Source organism: Hemicordylus capensis, chromosome 5, assembly GCF_027244095.1.
Source record: "Hemicordylus capensis ecotype Gifberg chromosome 5, rHemCap1.1.pri, whole genome shotgun sequence".
In the NCBI taxonomy this organism is placed as follows: Eukaryota; Metazoa; Chordata; class Lepidosauria; order Squamata; family Cordylidae; genus Hemicordylus; species Hemicordylus capensis.
In genome coordinates, this window is record NC_069661.1 from 71,933,288 (window position 1) to 71,953,684 (window position 20,397).

Genomic DNA, 20,397 nt, shown 5'->3' on the forward strand with positions numbered 1-20,397 from the left:
GCCATCATGAAATATTTTCCCACCTCTAGGGGAATCTTCTCAGCTGGGCTCCCCTGGGCAGATGCAGTGGTGGCACCATTAAAAACAACTGAAGGGCGGTGGGGAGAGACACAGAAGGGGCAAAGTGCATTTATGGGTGGGTGAGCGTGAGCTGTGTGTCCCACATATTTGATTTCTGATACAGCAATAGGGCCCCTGGGGGAGCAAGTCACTTGTCTAGGGTGGCGCTTGCCTACCCCTCTGGAGTGATAGATTAAGGAGAGTGGGAAACAAACAAAAAGACCCTGAAACTCACCCACCCACCGCTGCAAGCCCTGAAAAGGAGCACTCCTGTTAAAGGCTGGGAATATATTTTTTCATATTTGCTTGCAGGTCCCTCCCTACTTGTGATTTACTGTTGATGCTCAGAAAAAATAGTGGGTCTTTCTTTGTCAAGGCAAAGGGAAACTTTGTTTCCAGTGTTGCTTCATTTGATGTCTGTAGAACTTTCTATGCTCCTGATACCGGTTAGTTAGTATTATGCTCTCCACCTTGCGGGCGTGCTCCATGCAGAGCTGGATTATTTCCCCATCTTCGCTGGGAGGCCGGTACATCTAAAGCGGGCTCTGCGCTGGTGGCGCGCGCACACAGTCGCATCGTCACTCTCCGGCTTAGCACTGCTACATTAGAGAATAGAGTTGGGATCTGATCTTCCCCGCCCCACAAGCCCTTCCGATTGGCTAGAGGAAGCGGAACGAAGAACTTGCGACTCCTGGTGTCGAGCCGAGCGGTGTGCAGCGACGGACCCGTTCCGCTTGTGTGCGTCCCAGAGAAGCATGCTCTTGCATCGCCTGCAAAGACTCCGGGTCTAAGTTTCTTCTCTGTGAGCATGGTGCGTTCGTGGTCGGGGAACGGTGAGAGGGGAGGAGGAGTGGGAAAGACCTCAGGTGGAGCTTTACGTAGGTGGCGGCGGGAGACTGAATTAAATTTAAATTTATTTAAATTTATTTGATTTGATTTATTTGAAACAAATTGGGAATAAATTATGACTCGGACTTGGTGGTTGTTGATACTTGCTTTTTAACTCGGAGTGAATACAAGCTATTTACTAACTAGACACAAAAATGCATCTTGAGACATTTTAAAAATTAACATTTATTGTGGCCTGAGCTATCGTGGACTAGAGCCCACTGCATCAGATGAAGTCCATGAACACTTGTACCACGAGGTTTGTGGGTGTTGGGGAGAGGAGTGTGGGGGTATTTTTGTTTACTGGAACAGACAAGCATGGTTGCCACTCATTTACCAAATATATCTTATCTTAATTTCTTTTAAAATGTTTTATTTCTAGCTTCAACTCTAGGACTTGTGTTAGACAATCAAATTTAAGAGCATTAACATAAAACTTTCAGGAAACCCTTACATTTATCTTAAAATGCTATAATATGACAGAATTGCCCCATTCTTGCTTAAACGTAGCCATTTCTAGCTTGTCTCTCTCTCTCTCTCTCTCTCTCTCTCTATTTATAGTGTGTGTGTGTGTGTGTGTGTGTGTATATATATATATATATATATATATATATAGATATATAGATATATAGATAGTGTGTGTGTGTGTGTGTGTAGGTGTAGATGTATACATGTGTCAAGTCTCCAGGGAAAGGAAGTCATACAGTTGTGAGGCAGCTTTTGTGAACACCTCAGTGTGTATGTGTATATGTGTATACACACACACACACACACGGTGTATATATATGCATGTGTACTCAAGTGTGATGATTTCCACAAAGCATAGGGGAGAAGGCATGTAGGGCTTCAGCCATTTTACACTTTATAAATAAAGGTTATTCTTGCTTAATACTTCTGTATTATCTTCCAGAAAGAAGTGCCTGGAAGATAGGACTGTACATGCGATTAATCAGAACCAATAGATTGGCTCCAGTGCATCTTGTCCTTTTTTGTTATCTTTCTGTAGGGCTGTCACCAAGTAACTTGTAAGTCTCGTTAAAAATAATAATGTAGGAAAACATGCTCTTTAGCCAAAAGGATGCAATTATTATAAAATACTGCTTTGAAATTTAATGGTGAAGGAACTGTTCTCTTTGTTAATGCAACTACTGGTTATTGAGTATGTAAGGTTTTGCCTTTTGGCTCACTTGCTTTCTCAACAATTTTTTTCTTTCTCCTCTTTCCAAATTATTATTATCTAGGGAACTGGAGAGGAGAGCTGGTCTTGTGGTAGCAAGCATGACTTGTCTCCATAGCTAAGCAGGGTCTGCCCTGGTTGCATATGAAAGGGAGACTAGAAGTGTGAGCACTGTAAGATATTCCCCTCGGGATGGAGCTGCTCTGGGAAGAACAGAAGGTTTCAAGTTCCCTCCCTGGCATCTCCAAGATAGGACAAGATTTTTATTTTTTTAAATAGGACAAGTTTGTTTTTTTTTGAACCAACAAACTACCAAAGCATACAGTACGTTGCCAAAGCACAATTATATACAAAGTGGTTGTTTGTACATCATATATCTACAAAGATTTACACACAAGGATTTGGAAACCCACAAGGTTATGAAGTATATGCAGGCAGTACTGTAACTCGGGGATGGGGGATTACATGGCACATCAGGTAATCGGGGGGGTTACATCCAACGTCCATTTCCACAATTTGTCCCATTGCTGTTTAGAAGAGATACACTTGTCTTTTTGCACATAACCTTACAAACTTTTCCAGAAGAGATTTACTGTCTCATCTGCGTGAACCTCTTGGTCGCATCTTCCCTCCCTATTCCTATGCAGGAGCATTGCATAAATGACATACAGGTTTACTAACCTGATTACGAGAAGGGGAATGTTCCAATTCCCTAGTATGAGGGCACCCGTTCCGTCCCGTTTCCTTGAAGGTTTCTTTCTGGGACCTCGAAAGGAGGTTCTATCGCTCAAACCCGAGGTTAGTTCTTCCCAAGTCTGTTTTTCTAAATCAGGCCACTCTAACAACTTGCTTACTCCCTGCCACACTCTTTTGGCTACCACACACTCTTTTAAGAAATGTGACTGGGTTTCCCTGAATGTTTTGCCTAGCTCACTAGCTTTCTGTTTGCAGGTGATTTTAGGGCACTCTTGCTGGTCCTCTGGGAGCCATGGCTTAGCCGCATTAAGTGGTAGTACTTGATGGTATAAACGCCATCTTGTTTCCCATAAATGGAAAGGGACTTTTTTCTCCTTAAAGAGAGCGATAGGGTGATCAGGTTGCAACAAGTACTGTGAAGTGCGGTGTTTGTAGCGTTTATGTTCTAAATCAGGTTTTAAAAACCCCACTTCTAGAATCTCTCCATAAATTGTTTTCCTTAGCTGCTTAACTGAGGAGGATCCTTTAAATAGATCTGGTACAACCTTCCATTATTTAAGTGTGGATAACAAATCTCTCAAGTAGTCCGGGTGTTCTCTTTTTAATACTTGTGTGATATTACCAAGATAGGGCTGAGAGAGATTCCTGCCTGCATCCTTGGAGAAGCTGCTGCCAGTCTGTGAAGACAATACTGAGCTAGATAGACCAATGGTCTGACTCAGTATATGGTAGCTTCCTATGTTCCTATGAACTACTAAAATAAAGGATCTATAATTTTAGATCTACTAATATAAAGGATCTATTTTAGATCAACATTGACTATACCCACACTCATGGTTTCTTTGTAGCTCAGATCTTATTTTTCTTTCTTGACAGTGTCATGTTTCATATTATTATAGTTCATATTATTAAAGTTTCAGCAGTTTTAAATACTATTATGTTTATTTGAATTGTGGGCCTCTATACTAGACAAGCATGAAGAATAGCAATATACTAAACACTCACACTTGCATATATATGCAGTTGAAATAGCATATATAATTATTAAAACTCCACACCTATAACCTAGTCTCTGGCCACCAACATCTAGCTGGCTTAAAAGTTTTACACAGCTTTCAAAATCCTTGTTTGATCTTTGGCGAGTTTCAGGGAGAGGAAGTTCAGCCACTAAGAGGGTAGCCATGCCCTTATGTATAATGAGAATTAAGGTAAAGTTGTGCATAGTTGTCGTTTTGATATTGCAATGAAATGTTGAATGAAAGTGTTTCTTAAATGTGTAAGAACCAAGCTGGTAGCAGCTATTTGGATCCTTGAACTAGGCCTGGAAAACAAAAGCTAGTGCAGATCTTGGAGTACTGATATAAAATGCTCATAGCTGACCTATCAGGAACTTAGCTGCAGCTATTTTCTGCACTCACTAAAATTTCTGTATCATGATTGGAGTAGCCCCATAGATCCCGTGATAGTAATGTAGCTTTGATGTTGCCAGTCTGGGGTTTAATTTTTGTTATTTCAAGTCTGAATAACCAACCATAAAATACACGGGGCTAGCCCCATATGTGGGGGGGCTAACAATAACCCAGAAAAATGGAATAATTAAAATATGATTAAGAATAAGAAAATGCATAAAACCTGCCTCCTATCTCCACTGCTCTTTGACTTGGCCCTGGGACCCTTGGCCCTCACAGTGAGGCAAGATGTGGGAATTAAGGGGGTTGAGGTGGAGGGAAAAGAACTTAAAATTGTGCTATATGCTGATAACACCCTTCTGTTCGTTACAAAACCACAATAATCTGTCCCTAAATTTATGGAATTATTACTCCAATTTGGGGACCTATCTGGATACTAGAGATGTGCACGGTCCGGACCAGTCCGGACCGGCACCGAAGGGGGGCCCTTTCTTTTAGGGCGGGAGGGCTTTCTTACCCCTCCCGCCTCTTCACCCCCTCCAGTGCCCGTATTTAACTGAATAATGGGGCGCTGGAAACCAGCCGCCGCCGCCCCCCCGAGCAGATTCACATACAAAAGTGCCCATACCCCTGCCGCCGTCGCCCGCCAGCCCTCCCTCCCTCCCTCCCAGCTGCCCGCCCGCCCGCCCGAGTCCTTACCCAAAGCTGCAGGAGAAAACGAGAGGAGCTCCCGGACAGAGCTCCTCTCGTTATAAAGGCCTGCTGCAGAATGAAGGCGCTTTGCGCGCGCGCGCATGCGCGCGCCACAAAGGACGCCGAAGGCCCGGTCTACCCGCCGGGAAAAGGCCGGGTAGACCGGGCCTCCGATCGCCGGAGGCCCGGTCTACCCGGCCCTTTCCTGGCGGGTAGACCGGGCCTCCGGCGATCGGAGGCCCGGTCTACCCGGCCTTTTCCCGGCGGGTAGACCGGGCCTCCGGCGTCCTTTGCGGCGCGCGCATGCGCACCGCGCGCAAAGCGCCTTCATTCTGCAGCAGGCCTTTCTAACGAGAGGAGCTCTGTCCGGGAGCTCCTCTCGTTTTCTCCTGCAGCTTTGGGTAAGGACTCGGGCGGGCAGCTGGGAGGGAGGGAGGGAGGGCTGGCGGGCGGGCAACGGCGGCAGGGGTATGGGCACTTTTGTATGTGAATCTGCTCAGGGGGGGCGGGGGCGGCTGGTTTCCAGCGCCCCGTTATTCAGTTAAATACGGGCGCTGGAGGGGATGAAGAGGCGGGAGGGGTAAGAAAGCCCTCCCGCCCTTAAAGTTATACCCCCCACCCGGACCCAAACCAGCAAGGGCCGAACCGGTCCGGCAGTTCGGCCATTCCTTAGAATGGCCGCCGGACCGGTTCGGACTCACCCCTACTGGATACAACATTAGTTGGTGCAAGTCGGAGGCTATGTCCATAGGGAAATTACCCCTCTCTAGCAGGGAAATGCCCTGGCCCTTTATGTGGGAAACAGACTTCCTGAAATACCTAGGAATACGGATTACCAAGCACCCTAATCTGGTAGTCAAGACAAATTTAGATAAGATACTTTCATAGATTAAGATTGTCCTCTTCCGCTGGGCCAACCTCCCCGTGTGCTTGTGGGGCAAAAGAAATGGTATAAAAATGAACAAGTGGAGCTAGCAGAACTGAAACTCTTAGAAGGCTGGGAAGCACTGGGCTCCAGGTATCTTAAACAACCCCACTTCCATTCCCCTATAATACAAGCAGCCTGACATGCCTGGAAGGAACTAGCACTACTACTGAATTTTGTTCCCTATGCCTACATCAATTTTGATCCCTATGCCCATGGGGAAACCCACACACATTAATTGGAAAACAGCCAGTTTAATGGAAACAATGGGTAGAAAAAGGAATCAATCGGCTACCACAGTTGATAAACGAAGATGATAACTACAAGTCTTTTACAGCCTTGCAAGAGGAGCTCCACTTATCCCCTTGCCTGGCAGTATATGCAACTGAAACATAGTGAGCCGGGTCTCACGATCAGTGAGACCCAGTTTGTAAGAGTGAGTGGGGAGAGTGGGCTAAGCCCGCTCTTCCTGCACATGAGCAGGGCGGGAGCCCTGGGCAGCCGGATTGGCTGCCCACATGACTGCTGGTGGGGGCTGGGGAGTTCGGGGGCTGCGTGGCCTCCGGAAGCTCCAGTATTCCCTGTGCGAGCATGCAGGACATACTGGGGAGACCCCCGAGCCAGGAGGCTGCTTTTCAGCCTCCTGCCTGGTGTGTGTGTGTGTGTGTGTCTACTCATGAGTAACTGTGGTGTGGAGCTGCGCCGTGGCTACTCACGATAAAAAAAACCTGGGTTTGCGGAGTGCTTGCTCCGCAAACCCATTTTAAGGGGCGGGCTACTTGAGCGGGTTACCGAGCAGCTGAGTCCAGTGGTTCTCACAATTGTAGAAAATTGGGCTTGCGGAGGCTAGCCCGATTTTCTACAATCGTGTGAATAGCCTCAACATATCTGCTCAATTCAGACCAGATGCCCTAGCAGCCCCGATAACTCCGGATATATTGGTACATGCCACTAATATGTCCTCTCTCCGAAAACTAAATAAATACCTGTATACCTTTGTACAAGGAGTCCTCGATTCTGGCTTGGATATACTTAGGGACAAATGGAACATTGGACACGCACATAAACTGTCCTCAATATCTTGGGTAGTGTTAAATGTAGCTCAGTGGATCTCAAATTGCGCCTTATCCACCAGAAGATTATTTTCAGGGCCTACTGGACCCCACTGCATCTTAAGTGATTAAAAATGGCCTCAAATAGTAATTGCTAGAGATGCAATAATCCTCACTCAGACTTAACACATATGACTGTCCCACATTGCAAGGCTTCTGGAGGGAGGTAATTACATGTATTAATTTGGTGATGGATTCATCTCTTGCACTGAGGGACAGGAATGCTGAACTGGGATATATCCCAGCAGAGTGGGGACTAAAATCAAGTTCTAAACAATGGCTGTGGAGAGGCTTACTGGTGGCCAAGAGAGTAATACTGCGGTGATGGAAATCTTCCACTCCCCCTAGGATTGAGGACTGGGTGCATGACGTGCTTGAGTTGGTGGCACATGAAAAATGGGCCCTCATAAAAGTAAATAAACCAGATAAATGGTCAGAAACTTGGCATAACTTCCTTGGCTTATTCTGATAATAAGAATCCTTTTGATTTACCCACATCGCTTGTTTCAAAGGTGTGTATTCTTTCTCCTCTCTCCTCCCCCCCTTCTGCTTTTCTTCTCTCTTCTTCCCCCTCTTTCTCTTTTCCTCTCTTTCTCCTTTCTTTTCTCACCTCCCCAAATCCAGCACAGCACACAAAGGCTGGCTTGGGGAGGAAAGGTTGGGCTTGGGGGGTGGGGACTGGGAAAGATGTTTGTAAAATACATAAAGTCAAAAATCATAAATAAAAAATGTATAAAGCAATATTATACATTTCAATATTAAATATTATATTTAAAACACAATTAGAATGGATCAATTAAATTAATTAGAATGGAAGCAATCAGCATCTTTAGCAATAAAAGTAGTAAAAGGAGCAGGTGCTTAAAAAAAATAAATCCCCACTCGCTTTAGAATTAAATCACTTACAACTTTTCCAGAATAAAAATGTATGTATTGCTTACCTGACAATGGACAGGAAGCGGGCCTGATAAATCTTCATGTTCCAGAGTTATGGCACCACCACTGACAAGTCCCTGTGTCTCTTGGCCACCAGCAGATCAATGCAGACTAGAGAGCAGGCTGCATTATTTTAAAGCAAGTTTTTTTGAGACAAAGGGAAGTTGTAGATCTTTGACAGAAATGCCGTCAGTGGATAGTCCAACTACTTGTCATAGTTCATAGGTCTCATTTTCCCATCTTTGTCTGGATTGTTTAATGAGTTTGCTCTCAACCAGTCCTTAATTATGATGCACATTAAGACTGCAAGACCTGAGTCAGATGGAAAGGACAAGTATAGCTACGTTTATTTTATTTTATTTATTACATTTCTACACCGCCCCATACAAAAAGGTCCCTGGGTGGTGCACAATCTAAAAAACCATTAAAACACTGACGACACAATTTAAAAATACACATTAAAACGCTAAAACTCAAAGCTTTAATATATAAACGACTAAACTACAAGTCATTGGTGCACTGATAAAATAGAGTTCTGTGTGAAGTCTCACACAGCAGCCTAATACAGGTGAAACTCGGAAAATTAGACTATCGTGCAAAAGTCCATTAATTTCAGTAATGCAAATTAAAAGGTGAAACTGATATATGAGACAGACGCATTACATGCAAAGCGAGTTAAGTCAAGCCTTAATTTGTTATAATTGTGATGATCATGGCGTACAGCTCATGAAAACCCCAAATCCACAATCTCAGACAATTAGAATATTACATGGAACCAAGAAGACAAGGATTGAAGAATAGAACAATATCGGACCTCTGAAAAGTATAAGCATGCATATGTATTCAGTACTTGGTTTGGGCCCCTTTTGCAGCAATTACTGCCTCAATGCGGCGTGGCATGGATGCTATCAGCCTGTGGCACTGATGAGGTGTAATGGAAGACCAGGATGCTTCATTAGCGGCCTTCAGTTCTTCTGCATTGTTTGGTCTCATGTCTCTCATCCTTCTCTTGGCAATGCCCCATAGATTCTCTATGGGGTCAGGTCAGGCGAGTTTGCTGGCCAATCAAGCACAGTACACTGTATACTTTTCAGAGGTCCGATATTGTTCTATTCTACAATCCTTGTCTTCTTGGTTCCATGTAATATTCTAATTTTCTGGGATTGTGGATTTGGGGTTTTCATGAGCTGTACGCCATGATCATCACAATTATAACAAATTAAGGCTTGACTTATCTCGCTTTGCATGTAATGCGTCTGTCTCATATATCAGTTTCACCTTTTAATTTGCATTACTGAAATTAATGGACTTTTGCACGATATTCTAATTTTCCGAGTTTCACCTGTATACCTGTCAAACAAAGGGAGTTATATCAGGTTCCAAGTGTTTGGCAGAAAATGCCCCAAGGATCCATCACCATCCTTTAGGATGTTCATACTAGGAATTATTGAAACCACTGGAGGAACAGTTCTTCAGATACCAGCTCTTGCAATTGTGTACTAACACATGTTTGCAAATAAGATCACATAAACTAGCTCACAAAAATTCTTACTAACCTCAGTGTCCAAAATGTGAAAAATGAATCTATCTGTAACTGTTCAAAAGTAATATTTGCTGTGTAATAAGTGCTGAAAGCAGTAAGAAAGGCTTGTTAAATGGGTCTTTCTGAAAACATGACCCTCTGATCCTTTTTAACAGTGAAAAATGTATTGAGCTCTAGAATTTCACAAATGTGTTTTAGCTATGGGGTGTTTGGGATAAGCCTAATTCTTGGAAGCTGTGCTTGTAGAAATTATTAGTATGGAATTGGCAACTCGAGTGTTTGTGTGTGTGTGTGTGTGTGTGTGTGTGCGCTAGTCATTGCAATATGGTATAAAGCTTAAATGCCTTGAGTTTCTTAATATCTCTTAATTGAATACTGTGTGGTGTTATCTCAGTTACTTATTCTGTCATGAGTTTAAGACCTTTTGGGTAATTGATCAGATTTTATTTCTTCACTGTGTATCTTTCACCTAACTTTCCTGCTTGTTTCTTCCTGACCTGACTGAGTCTTCCACTTTGGATGTAGTAACTTACAAGAAGCCTTTGAAGTGAAGTATTTTAAAATGTCTTATTGGGTCTTTCTCCTGATTCATTGTTTCAGCCAAAAGCAGCAAAGGGAAAAGGAGGAGCAGGAGGAGGAGGAGGGCGAGAGAAGAAAGCCATCCATCCTTACAGCAGAAAAGCTGCTCAACTTACAAAAGAAGTGCACAAACAAGACAAAAAGGAAAAGTGAGTTCCTTTGTACTTCTCGGTGGTAGGGAAGAAGAAATACTGACCTGCTGTGTTTTTCAGAGAATTTACTTGGCCTAGAAATGTCAGGAAATACTGAGTTTGCAAAGCTTTTTCTTAAGTGGGTTAAAAATAAGATGCACTTACGGTATATATCTATCTGACAACCAATTACTGTTAAGGCCCTAAAACTCTCTTGGCTGTGATCTCACAGGGCTCCTAACACGTAAAAGGCCATGATGGAAAGAATCAAACTGATGACAGGCGTTCCTTCAGACCTGTTACATCTTGACCACTTAACTACTACACAGATGTTCTTCAGTATTATATATCTGCATCAGTGACAGCTACTTTTCAGGGATCTTTCACTGCCTGTGTTTAGATCTTATTTTTGTTACAGTTCAAATTTGCAATGTTATTTCTGAAGAAATGCATCATCCATTGGATATTGATCACCACAACTTCTTATTAATAAACTAAGAATGTATTGTTGTTAATGATGTCAACTTCTGCTGCTTTGAGGTGAATATCCTAGTTATGTGATCAAATGATCTCTCAGTGACCTTTACGGTAACTGTTGTTTTATTATTATAAAGGTTATTTTTATCCTACGTTTCTATAGAAACATGCAAAGAGGCTTACAAAATATAGATTACTAGAGGCAGCAATAAAACCAAACACTTCATAAATAAAGTGGCAGATTACAAAACTAAAATGGCAGCACAAATTCAACTAAAAATTAAAAGGTCACTGAAAACAGAGAGTCTTTAGATTCCTAAAATCACCCAAAGATGTTTTGGAACATCTCCCAGATTTTTTTTTTGTCGGGGGCAGCCTTCCATAATCTTGGAACCACTACTGTAAAATCCTGTTTTGTGTACTTGCCAACCTGATATAATGCAAAGGCGAGGCAGAGAACAGGGTCTTTGATGCTAATCTTACATGCCATACAGGGCCATTTGGGAGCAGATGGCTTCTGAGATGTTCTGGTCCCAAAACATTTAGGAACTTTAAATGCTGAAACTAACACTAGCTTAAAATCAGATGTCTCTCTTAGAGGCTGTTTACACATGGTAGAAAATTGGGCTAGCCTCCGCTAGCCTGCTTTTCTACCATCGTGAGAATCACCGGGCTTGGCTGTGAGCCCGGTGGTTCTTAAGTGGTTCACCAGCTTAAATACCTCTTTCCTAAGCCCAGGTTAGTGGCTCCGCTAACCCGGGCTTTCCTATCGTGAGTTGCAGCGTCACGACAACTCACAAGCAGCTTGGGGGTCTCTCCAGTATGCCCTGCACACTCGTGCAGGGCATGCTGGAACTTCCGGGGGTGGCCCCCAATCCTCCCAGCCCCCGCCGGCCCTGTAACGGAGCCGGCAGTCATGTGGGTGGCCGCTTCGGCCACCCAGAGCAGACTGCTGCTCGTATGTGGGGAGAGCGGGATAAGCCCGCTCTCCCCTCTAACCCTCCTCAGGCTCTTCTCACTAATCATGAGAAGAGCCTCATAGAGTGATTTTGAGGTGATATAATAGCAAGAAATTGTTTAGCTCTGTTGATGCATCAGTGGGGAGGTTCTGCCTGTCTCACCTTCCTAAGTCTCTTCCTGTGCTACCCAGCAATAAATACAACAGAGTTTGGTCTTTGCTTGCTTTCTGCTCATTTGCTATACATAAAATGAGTGTTGTAATGTGGGCTTCCTTCCTGTGACTGTTGCTCTTTAATCTTAATTTTAGATGTAGTAGAAGGATGAGATTTTTGTTGCTTGTTGGAGAATGCCTGATGAAAAGCAGATAAATTAACAGCCAGCATCACTGTACAGCAGTTTGTCTTGATAGTGGTAACATAGCAGATCTGATTGAAATTGCAGGAGGTATATTTCTGATGCAGTGCCCACTCTGCCATGCACTGGTTTTTAGTTTTGCTGAAAATCTTGGTTTCTTCTTTGCAGCTTTCTTAAGGACCAGATAATAAGATAGGCAATGGCAAAATACTCACTGTTTACCCGGTTAGATATTTATCATTTGCTTTGCTGAGTTCACTGGCATCTTGACACTAATTAATAACTATATAATGCTAAAACCTCTTCTCTTCTTTTGTTTACTTCATTTATCTTCCTCTGTACTCCTCAAGATTAGCCGTAGCTCTGTTGCTATCTTTCTTAATCCCTTTCCTCTTACACAGTGTGTCATGCTTTCTTACACACTGCCCATGCTTTGTGTCATACTTTCATGCTGTTTTCAATACCACAATTTCTAATTACTAGTCTTTGTAGAACAGTACAATTCATATGCCACACCTCTCCTCCAGTCAGTAGGTAATAGAGAATCTCCTCTGGATTAAAGATAACATACCGACACACGTGTGGAGTTTAATTTTAAAACAACAGGGTGTGAGAGGAGAAGAACTGGGAACAGAATCAAATATGCCATTAACCGTTGACTTTGCTTTAGTATTATGTTGCATAGTACAGTATTATGATTCAACCTCTTACCTTATGCATTTCTTTGCTGTCTGAGCTACACAATTGTCTATTTATTCTTCATGACTTTGTTGGACTTCTGAGGCATAATTAACAGATACTCTTAAATACTGATCACAAAAGCGTGCAGATTAAAATCAGTTTTGTATAAAATGTACAATAACTCCAGTTAAAACCACATACAACTTTATAAGCAGTGCTCAGATACTCGTTGGAGCTTAATGATAAAATGCAGGTTCTCCACATCTATGGACAATAGTAATGTAAAATTAAATATTGGTATGGAATAGCTGCTACATAATGCTGTTCGAGCTGAATGTTCACATTGACACAGTTCAGATGTGGCACAGAACTTTGGTTCGATCATGGTTTTGTGCGACATTCATAAACCCCATCATGCATGAGGCAAGGGTGTTTTAAACTTTCTGTCAGAAAAAGCAGATTTTTTTTTTGTTTTTTTGTCTAACAAAAAACAGTTTGTTAGAACAAACTGGGATTTGTTGTAAATGGCAACTGAATGCAATAAATCCATGAACTGTGTAAGCTGGAATTTGCTGCATTTGGACATAATGGCAAATCCTAGTTAATTCTAAACCAGAACAGGAAATTTAAAACTTCTTTACCTTTACTTAAAGCAGGTGGGTAGCTGGAGAGCCTGCAAACCTGAAGCTTGTGAATATCACATGAAACAATGGTTAAACCACGATTCCACAGGATATGAATTGGGCCATTGTGTGGTAGCTGTGTTTGTGCCCAATACAAAATCTATACCCAGTAAACATCCTCTCCTTGAATACAGCAGAAAGTTAGCTTCAGAGTAACTATTTTTGCTCGCAGGGCTATAATGATGTCCATGATGGCTTATGCTGATTTATATTCTGAGCCACACAAAGAAGGCTGCTTCCTTCCCAAACTGGCTGTTTAGTTAGGCAGTGCATTACTTCTATTTTCTCACATTACTATTATTTCAACTTTTTCTCTCCCTGTAGTCATTGCTTCTGCAATGAAACACCAGCTACAGTATTCTGAATCATTTAATATGAGCAGAATGAATAACTGGATGACATCCCGACTAAGGAAGTGTGTCTACTTCATGTTGTGATGTGTTTTTGATCTTGCAGAGCTATTTTCCAGAGTGGGAGGCACTCTAGACTCTAAGGGCTCTTGCACAATTGCGCGTATGCAAGGGGACTGGGGGAGTTGTGCGAGGGCTCCTGTCAAGTCCCTGCAGTCCTTTGAATTGGGCACACTTTGTTAGTTGGGATGTTAGCCACTGTTTGCTAGATAGTTAACACATACTTGTCATAGCAGGACTCTCTGGCTAGGGTCCTACGTTATAGCATACTCAGTAAAATGTGTGTACATACTATGATCATCACACTGGGATTATGCATGTATATACATGTTCACGCTAGAATTAATTAAGCTTTCTATTACTAATCTATCTGTTCATCCCTCTACCCTCCATCCACACATACTAATAGCAACTGGTAAGGTAATGTGTGGACAAGCAAAGAGGATACTTGGGTGAATATTTGATACTTGTAAATTTTGCAGAAATATTACTTAGGAATTTGTGGGTGAGCTGTAAGGCTTTTAAAACCCTCCCCCAAACTACAAGTGCAAGGCCACACATGTGAACATTGTCTGTGTTGCCCTCTGCCATGGAAAAGTTGCACATGTTGCTTGCACATATTATGTAGCAGGGCACATTTGCTGGGAGCACCTAGCATGAAATCGCACCTGCTATGCTAGCCGTTCAATTGTCGCAATACCTGCTCCTGGTGAAACAGGAGCATCCTCAGGAAGAGAATGAGGAAAAATAAGCTGGCGCAGTAGTGGAGATGAGCGGTTGCAGAGGCAGCCATTTTAGTTTCTGTCCTGTTGGCCAGGCCAGGTTATGCCTTATAAAAGTCTGCACAAGTGTGAATATGCATTTGAGAGAGATGGGATTGGGATATGGGTACAGAGGGAAAGACTGAGCATTGAACTCACACACACTCACAAAAACTTGGTCAGGAGACCAGGCATGTATTGATTACTGTAATTATCTGATCATAATATGCTTCCGCCCTTTTTAATACAGTCTATGATGTATATACTACATGGAGAGAAACATTATAGGCAGAAAGGAGGGCATTTTTACAAGCAATACCTGCTTCAAAGTGCCGCTTTTTTTTTGCCCTTTCCACTGAGCTGAGGCATCTTCTTCAGCTCTGCCTCCCTCTCATCTTCTTGAGCAGTGGGTTCAAATCAGCTCTGGATAATTGGATCCAGTCAGTGATCTGCCTGTCTCCCCCATCTCAACGTAACACATACTGTAGAATACAAGTGCAAGCAGTTCCTAATCCAGCCAGCAATAAAGTGTTTCCTGCTTCCTGCCAAGGCAAGTTGTAGAATTTGTAACTAGCAGTAGCTCTCTTTGTCCAGGCAGCTCGGGGGCAAAGAAAGGGGAAAGAGAAACATGTCCATGTTTGGTAGTGTGTATAACTAATGGGAACAATGATTTTCTTCCATTTTCTTTTACAAGTTAGCACTGCATACGATACAAGGTGGTTTGTTATAATTGGAAAATTAGTATTTTTGAAGCATTGACTGTATTATAATAAAAGACTGGCTTCCCCCAAATCTCCATAATGTCTAGCTTGCAGTAGCATCTCAGGTGTTCATGTGTTTTACTTCTAACAGCTCCTTCAGTGTTTCCAGCACTACCTACCAATTTTCTAAACCCAAGTCCAAACCAGAGCAGACAGCCAGATCCCATGCCATGGGTACTCCCTGGTTCATGCCACAAACAGGATGGAGACCTGAGTGTTCCAAGGCAGTGACTCTTTCCACTGATGACTGTAGACCCCTCCATACTTTATGTTCAACACTCATACAATGAGTGTACACAGGCACAGATCTGTACACAGGTACAGTCATTCACATTATGCTGAACGTGGGTGCAGAAATACATTTCCTATCTATACCATGCATTTGAAGGGACATCTCCAGGTTCATTTTATGAATTTTACGAATACAAGTACAGTCATTTACTCAAACACGTGTACGAGTGTACAAACACTCTTGCAGTATAATGTTTGAATTGGGCTTGTGTCTGTTTCTGATCCTGTTTGGAGATGCCAGCAGTTACACCAAAAGGAGAAATTTTGCTATGCTGCTATCTGGTGACCATAGTGTGACCAAAGTCAATGAATATGCAAGGAGAGAATTGCCAAGGAGGTTTAACACAGACACATTGAACTTCAGAAGAGGAAGCTTCTCTAAAGTTAAACTCCTCTAAATGAGGAGTTTGGTGGGGGGGGGGGGATGAAAGGGAAAATCAGGAGAGTCACTTTGCTCCAGAATGCATGAAGTTTATTTAAAACCACAGTAATAGAAGCCCACTTAGAATGTATACCAAAAAGGAGGAAAGGTACCACCAAGTCTGGGTGGATGCCAGCATGGCTAACAAACAAACTCAAGGAAGCTATAAAGGGGAAGAAGACTTGCTTCAGAAATTGGAAGGCTTGCCCAAATGAAAAGAACAGAAAGGAACAAAAACTCTGGCAAAAGAAATGCAAGGTGTTTGAGGAGCATTTAGCTAAAAGCATCAAGGGGAATAACAAAAACTTCTATAAATACATCAGAAGCAAGAAACTTGCCAGAGAGGCAGTTGGACCGTTAGGTGATAAGGTAGTAAAGGGATTATTAAGGAGGACATGGAGATTGTAGCGAAGCTAAACGAGTTCTTTGCAACTGTCTTCACTGCAGAAGATACTGAGCGTATATCTGTGCCTGAACCTAGCTTCTCAGGGAGAGAGGCTGAAGAACAGAGTCAGATAGAAGTGACGAGAGATGACGTTCTAAACGTCTGTAAAAATTAAAATTTAACAAATCACCAGGGCCAGGTTGCATCCACCCAAGAGTCCTTAAAGAATTCAAATGTGAAATTGCCAGCCTCATTGCAAAAATATATAACATCCTTACAATCAGGTTCTGTACCAGAGGACTGGAAAGTAGCCAATGCAACATCAGTTTTCAAAAAGGGATCCATCCAGGGGGGATCCAGGAAATTACAGGCCAGTAGGTTCAATGTCTGTTGTTCCAGGCAAATTGATGGAAAGCATTCTCAAAGATAAAATTAAGCATATAGAAGAAAAGGCCTTGCTGAAGGAGAACCAGCATGGCTTTTGCAAGGGCAAGTTTTGCCTCATTAACCTTACGGAGTTCTTTGAGAGTGTCAACAGGCATGTGGGTAAAGGTGATCTGGCTGACATAGTGTACCTGAACTTCCAAAATGCTTTTGACAGAGTTCCTCATCAAAGGCTCTTGAGAAAACTTAGCAGTCATTTGATAAGAGGACAGGTTCATGTTTGGATTGGTAACTGGTTGAAGGAAAGGAAACAGAGGGTAGGTTTAAATGGACAGTTCTTTAAAAGGAGGGAAGTAAGAAGTAGGCATGTGCCCGAAACATTTCGGAGGCCATTATGAAGGCCTCCAAAATGTTTCGGCACTGGGGGCGGTTTTGGCATTTCGGCGCCGGCGGGGGTAGCGCTTTAAGGGTGGGGGAGGGTGTACTCACCCCTCCCACCGCATTTCTCCCCCACTCCGGCGCTTCACAGCAATCGTGTGAAGCGCCTCAATGTGTGGCAGCTGTCAAAAAGGCTAATTCGGTGCTTGGAATCATTAGTAAGGGTATTGAAAATAAAACGGCTAATATCATAATGTCCTTATAGAAATCATTGGTGCAGCCACATTTGGAGTACTGTGTACAGTTCTCATCACCATACCTCAAAAAGTTCATCAGAGAACTGGAGAAGGTGCCTACGAAGGCAACTAAGGTGATCACATTCCTAGAGCACCTTTCTTATGAGGCAAGGCTACAGAGCCTGGGGTTTTTTAGTTTGGAAAAAAGATGACTGAAGGGAAACATGATAGAAGTCTATAAAATCATGCATGGTGTGGAGAAAGTGGATAGGAAGAAATTTCTCTCTCAAACAGCACTAGGACAAATCGGTTTCATTCCATGAAACTGATTGCCAGGAAATTTAGGACCGACAAAAGGAAATACTTTTTCACACACTGCATAATTAACCTGTGTAATTCCTTGCCATAAGATGTGCTGACCAATATTCTCTTTAATTGTTTTTCATCTGTGTGTGGAATGAGTTTTGTTCATCTGTGTGCGGACTGAGTTTTGTTCTGGGCAGCAGTATCAAGGCAGTATGCGTGAACATGCATTCAGAGTGGGGCCTTCCGAATTCAGCCGAGTGGGATTTAAAACTGTCTGAGCAGACTTTAAAAACAATGTGTGCATGCGCGCACACACACACCTTAGAGGGAACACTGGTAATGACTGCCACCAGCCTGGATGGCTTTAAGAAGGGCTTAGATAAATTCATGGAGGACAAGTCTATCACTGGCTACTAGTCTGAGGGCTTTAGGTCGCATCCAGCCTCACAGGCAAAATGCCTCTAAATACCAGTTGCAGAGGAGCAACAGCAGGAGAGAGGTCATGCCCTCAACTCTTGCCTGTGGGCTTCCCAGAGGCATCTATGGGTCACTGTGCGAAACAGGATGTTGGACTAGATAGGCCTTGGTCCTAACCAAGTAGGACTGTTCTTATGTTTTTATACAATAGTGACATTTTACAAAAAGATAAGCTGCCACCCACAGTGGTAGTCTTGGCTTCCTGAACTGGTTGATAATATTTATCTGTGGTCAAATAATAGGCACTCAATTGACGAATGCCAGCCTTCAGCAGAAGGCATGATATGCAGAGGATATGGAGATGGAGGAGTGAATGCCATCTGTGACTTTCACTCCACTTCTATATTAATCTTTAAAGTTTGTGTCCTTGAACAGTGTGCAGTTCTGTTAAATTGTTAAGATATAGTCTAGTTCCTAAAGTAGTATCTCTATTGCCAATGAATCACTGGTTTTGTACATACTATAGTGGGCTAGAACATTCCTGTAATTCATAAGCAGCAATATGACAACGGAACTTCTAATGGTATTTATATCACAGACATAAACTCTTTCATGTTGACCCATAGAGGCATCCTATATAGGCAGTTGTTTCATTTCTTGCATCTTTTCGTTCTGAGTCATGATGTTTTGGTTCTGTTGCTTATCATGTGGAAAACTATTTATGGCATTTGGAAGCTTTTATTGCAAATATTTCTTCTTAGTGTATTGGAACACTAGATTAGAAAAAAATCTAAAGTGTTTTACAGAAGACCTTAAATTGACACAAATGAGCTTTCAGGATATTTCAATATGCATTGTAAAATCATATCTCCCCCCCACCCCCACGGACATCTCTTCATTTCTCTATCCATAACCCCTGAACTATTATGCTTTTCAGACTTTTCATAGGGAGCTTATCTGAGGCGTTCTCGTCAAACGTAGATTTGCAATTGAAGAATGGCAACATTAAATTGTATAAGCAAAAAGCTTTAAAACTTAGCCACAGTAAAGGTGACAGCCTATTTTTTAATAGAGTGATTTTATGTGGAAGGATTCTTAAAAGTGTTTTACAAATGGGGTGGCTACTTGAACACTTATTGAACACTCAGAAAAATAAGAGAGAATGTTTTAAAATAAACAAATTGATAATTTCAAATTGTTATCGGGAGAAAGAGACAGACAACATGCACCTCTTACATTTTACTTTGAGTCTCATGCAAAAGGTGTCCCTGGTGAGGGACACCTTTTGCATGAGACTCAAAGTAAAATGTAAGAGGTGCATGTTGTCTGTCTCTTTCTCCCAATAACAATTTGAAATTATCAATTTGTTTATTTTAAAACATTCTCTCTTATTTTTCTCCTAAAGGCACCAAAGTAGCTAACAATAACATCCTTAAAATGACACCGAAGAGTCATAACTTACAGCAGCAATAAATAACAATAAATCTCCAAGCAGCATTAAATGCCTTCTTAAAAGGCCACATTTTGAGCAGGAGCCTGGAAGCATCTGATATCTATCTATCTATCTATCTATCTATCTATCTATCTATCTATCTATCTATCTATCTATCTATTCGATTTCTATACTGCCCTTCCAAAAATGGCTCAGGGTGGTTTACACAGAGAAATAATAAATACATAAGATGGATGGATGGGGCCTGCCTGATCTCCACAGGGTGGGTATTCCACAGAATTGATGCCCCCACAGCTTCCTGAGATTGTCTGCTCTTTATTGGAATTAGACACCAGAGACAATGAGGGAATTACTTCTTTTTCCTACTGATGTTCCTAGATCGGAGGGCATCTGCTGATTTGGTACAAGACCTAGACATACAAATATAGTTGCATTTAGATGACCAATAACCCATCCCCCCCCCATGGTTCTTAAAAATAAATAAATTGACCAACATGTTTCACAGTGTTATGGTTGTGATGGTGCAACATTAATGCACAAGAGAGTTGCACTACACTGGGAGCTTACGCTACTGACTAGTATTCCACTAGCACAACTGCAATAGTGCAAGAAATAAGCCAGCAGTAACTTGGTGAGCAACCTGTGTGCCTGTGCAAGAGTAGTTAGGTTTGTGTACAAAAAGAGCTGTGCAGTTGGACACAATACAGCTACAGTCTCTTAAGCGTTTGTAAATTCGTGTCTTCTGCCTGCTTGACACTGTGCAATATGTTGGGTCTTATCTTTATTCTTTTAAAATACAACAAATTTGAAATAACAGAAGGAGAAATATAAATAAATGTACATCAGCAACCAATATAGAACCATTACTAGCAAAGAAAAGCAAGGGAATA

The 20,397-nt window shown here is 42.3% G+C and overlaps 1 protein-coding gene across 2 annotated transcripts in view; it reads left to right on the forward strand.

Moving 5' to 3' along the window:
* Positions 1-692: 692 nt before the first annotated feature.
* TMA16 (translation machinery associated 16 homolog) overlaps positions 693-20,397 on the forward strand; it is a 43,509-nt gene continuing 23,804 nt past the window's right edge. Inside the window, exons 1-2 of one of the 2 annotated variants that reach the window (XM_053257129.1) lie at positions 693-871; positions 10,040-10,167. In XM_053257129.1, coding sequence (XP_053113104.1) covers positions 869-871; positions 10,040-10,167 — 131 coding nt within the window. In that variant the 5' untranslated portion in view covers positions 693-868. Of the gene's footprint in view, positions 872-4,002; positions 4,030-10,039; positions 10,168-20,397 lie in introns of those variants that run through there. The other variant, XM_053257128.1, reaches the window with a different exon arrangement.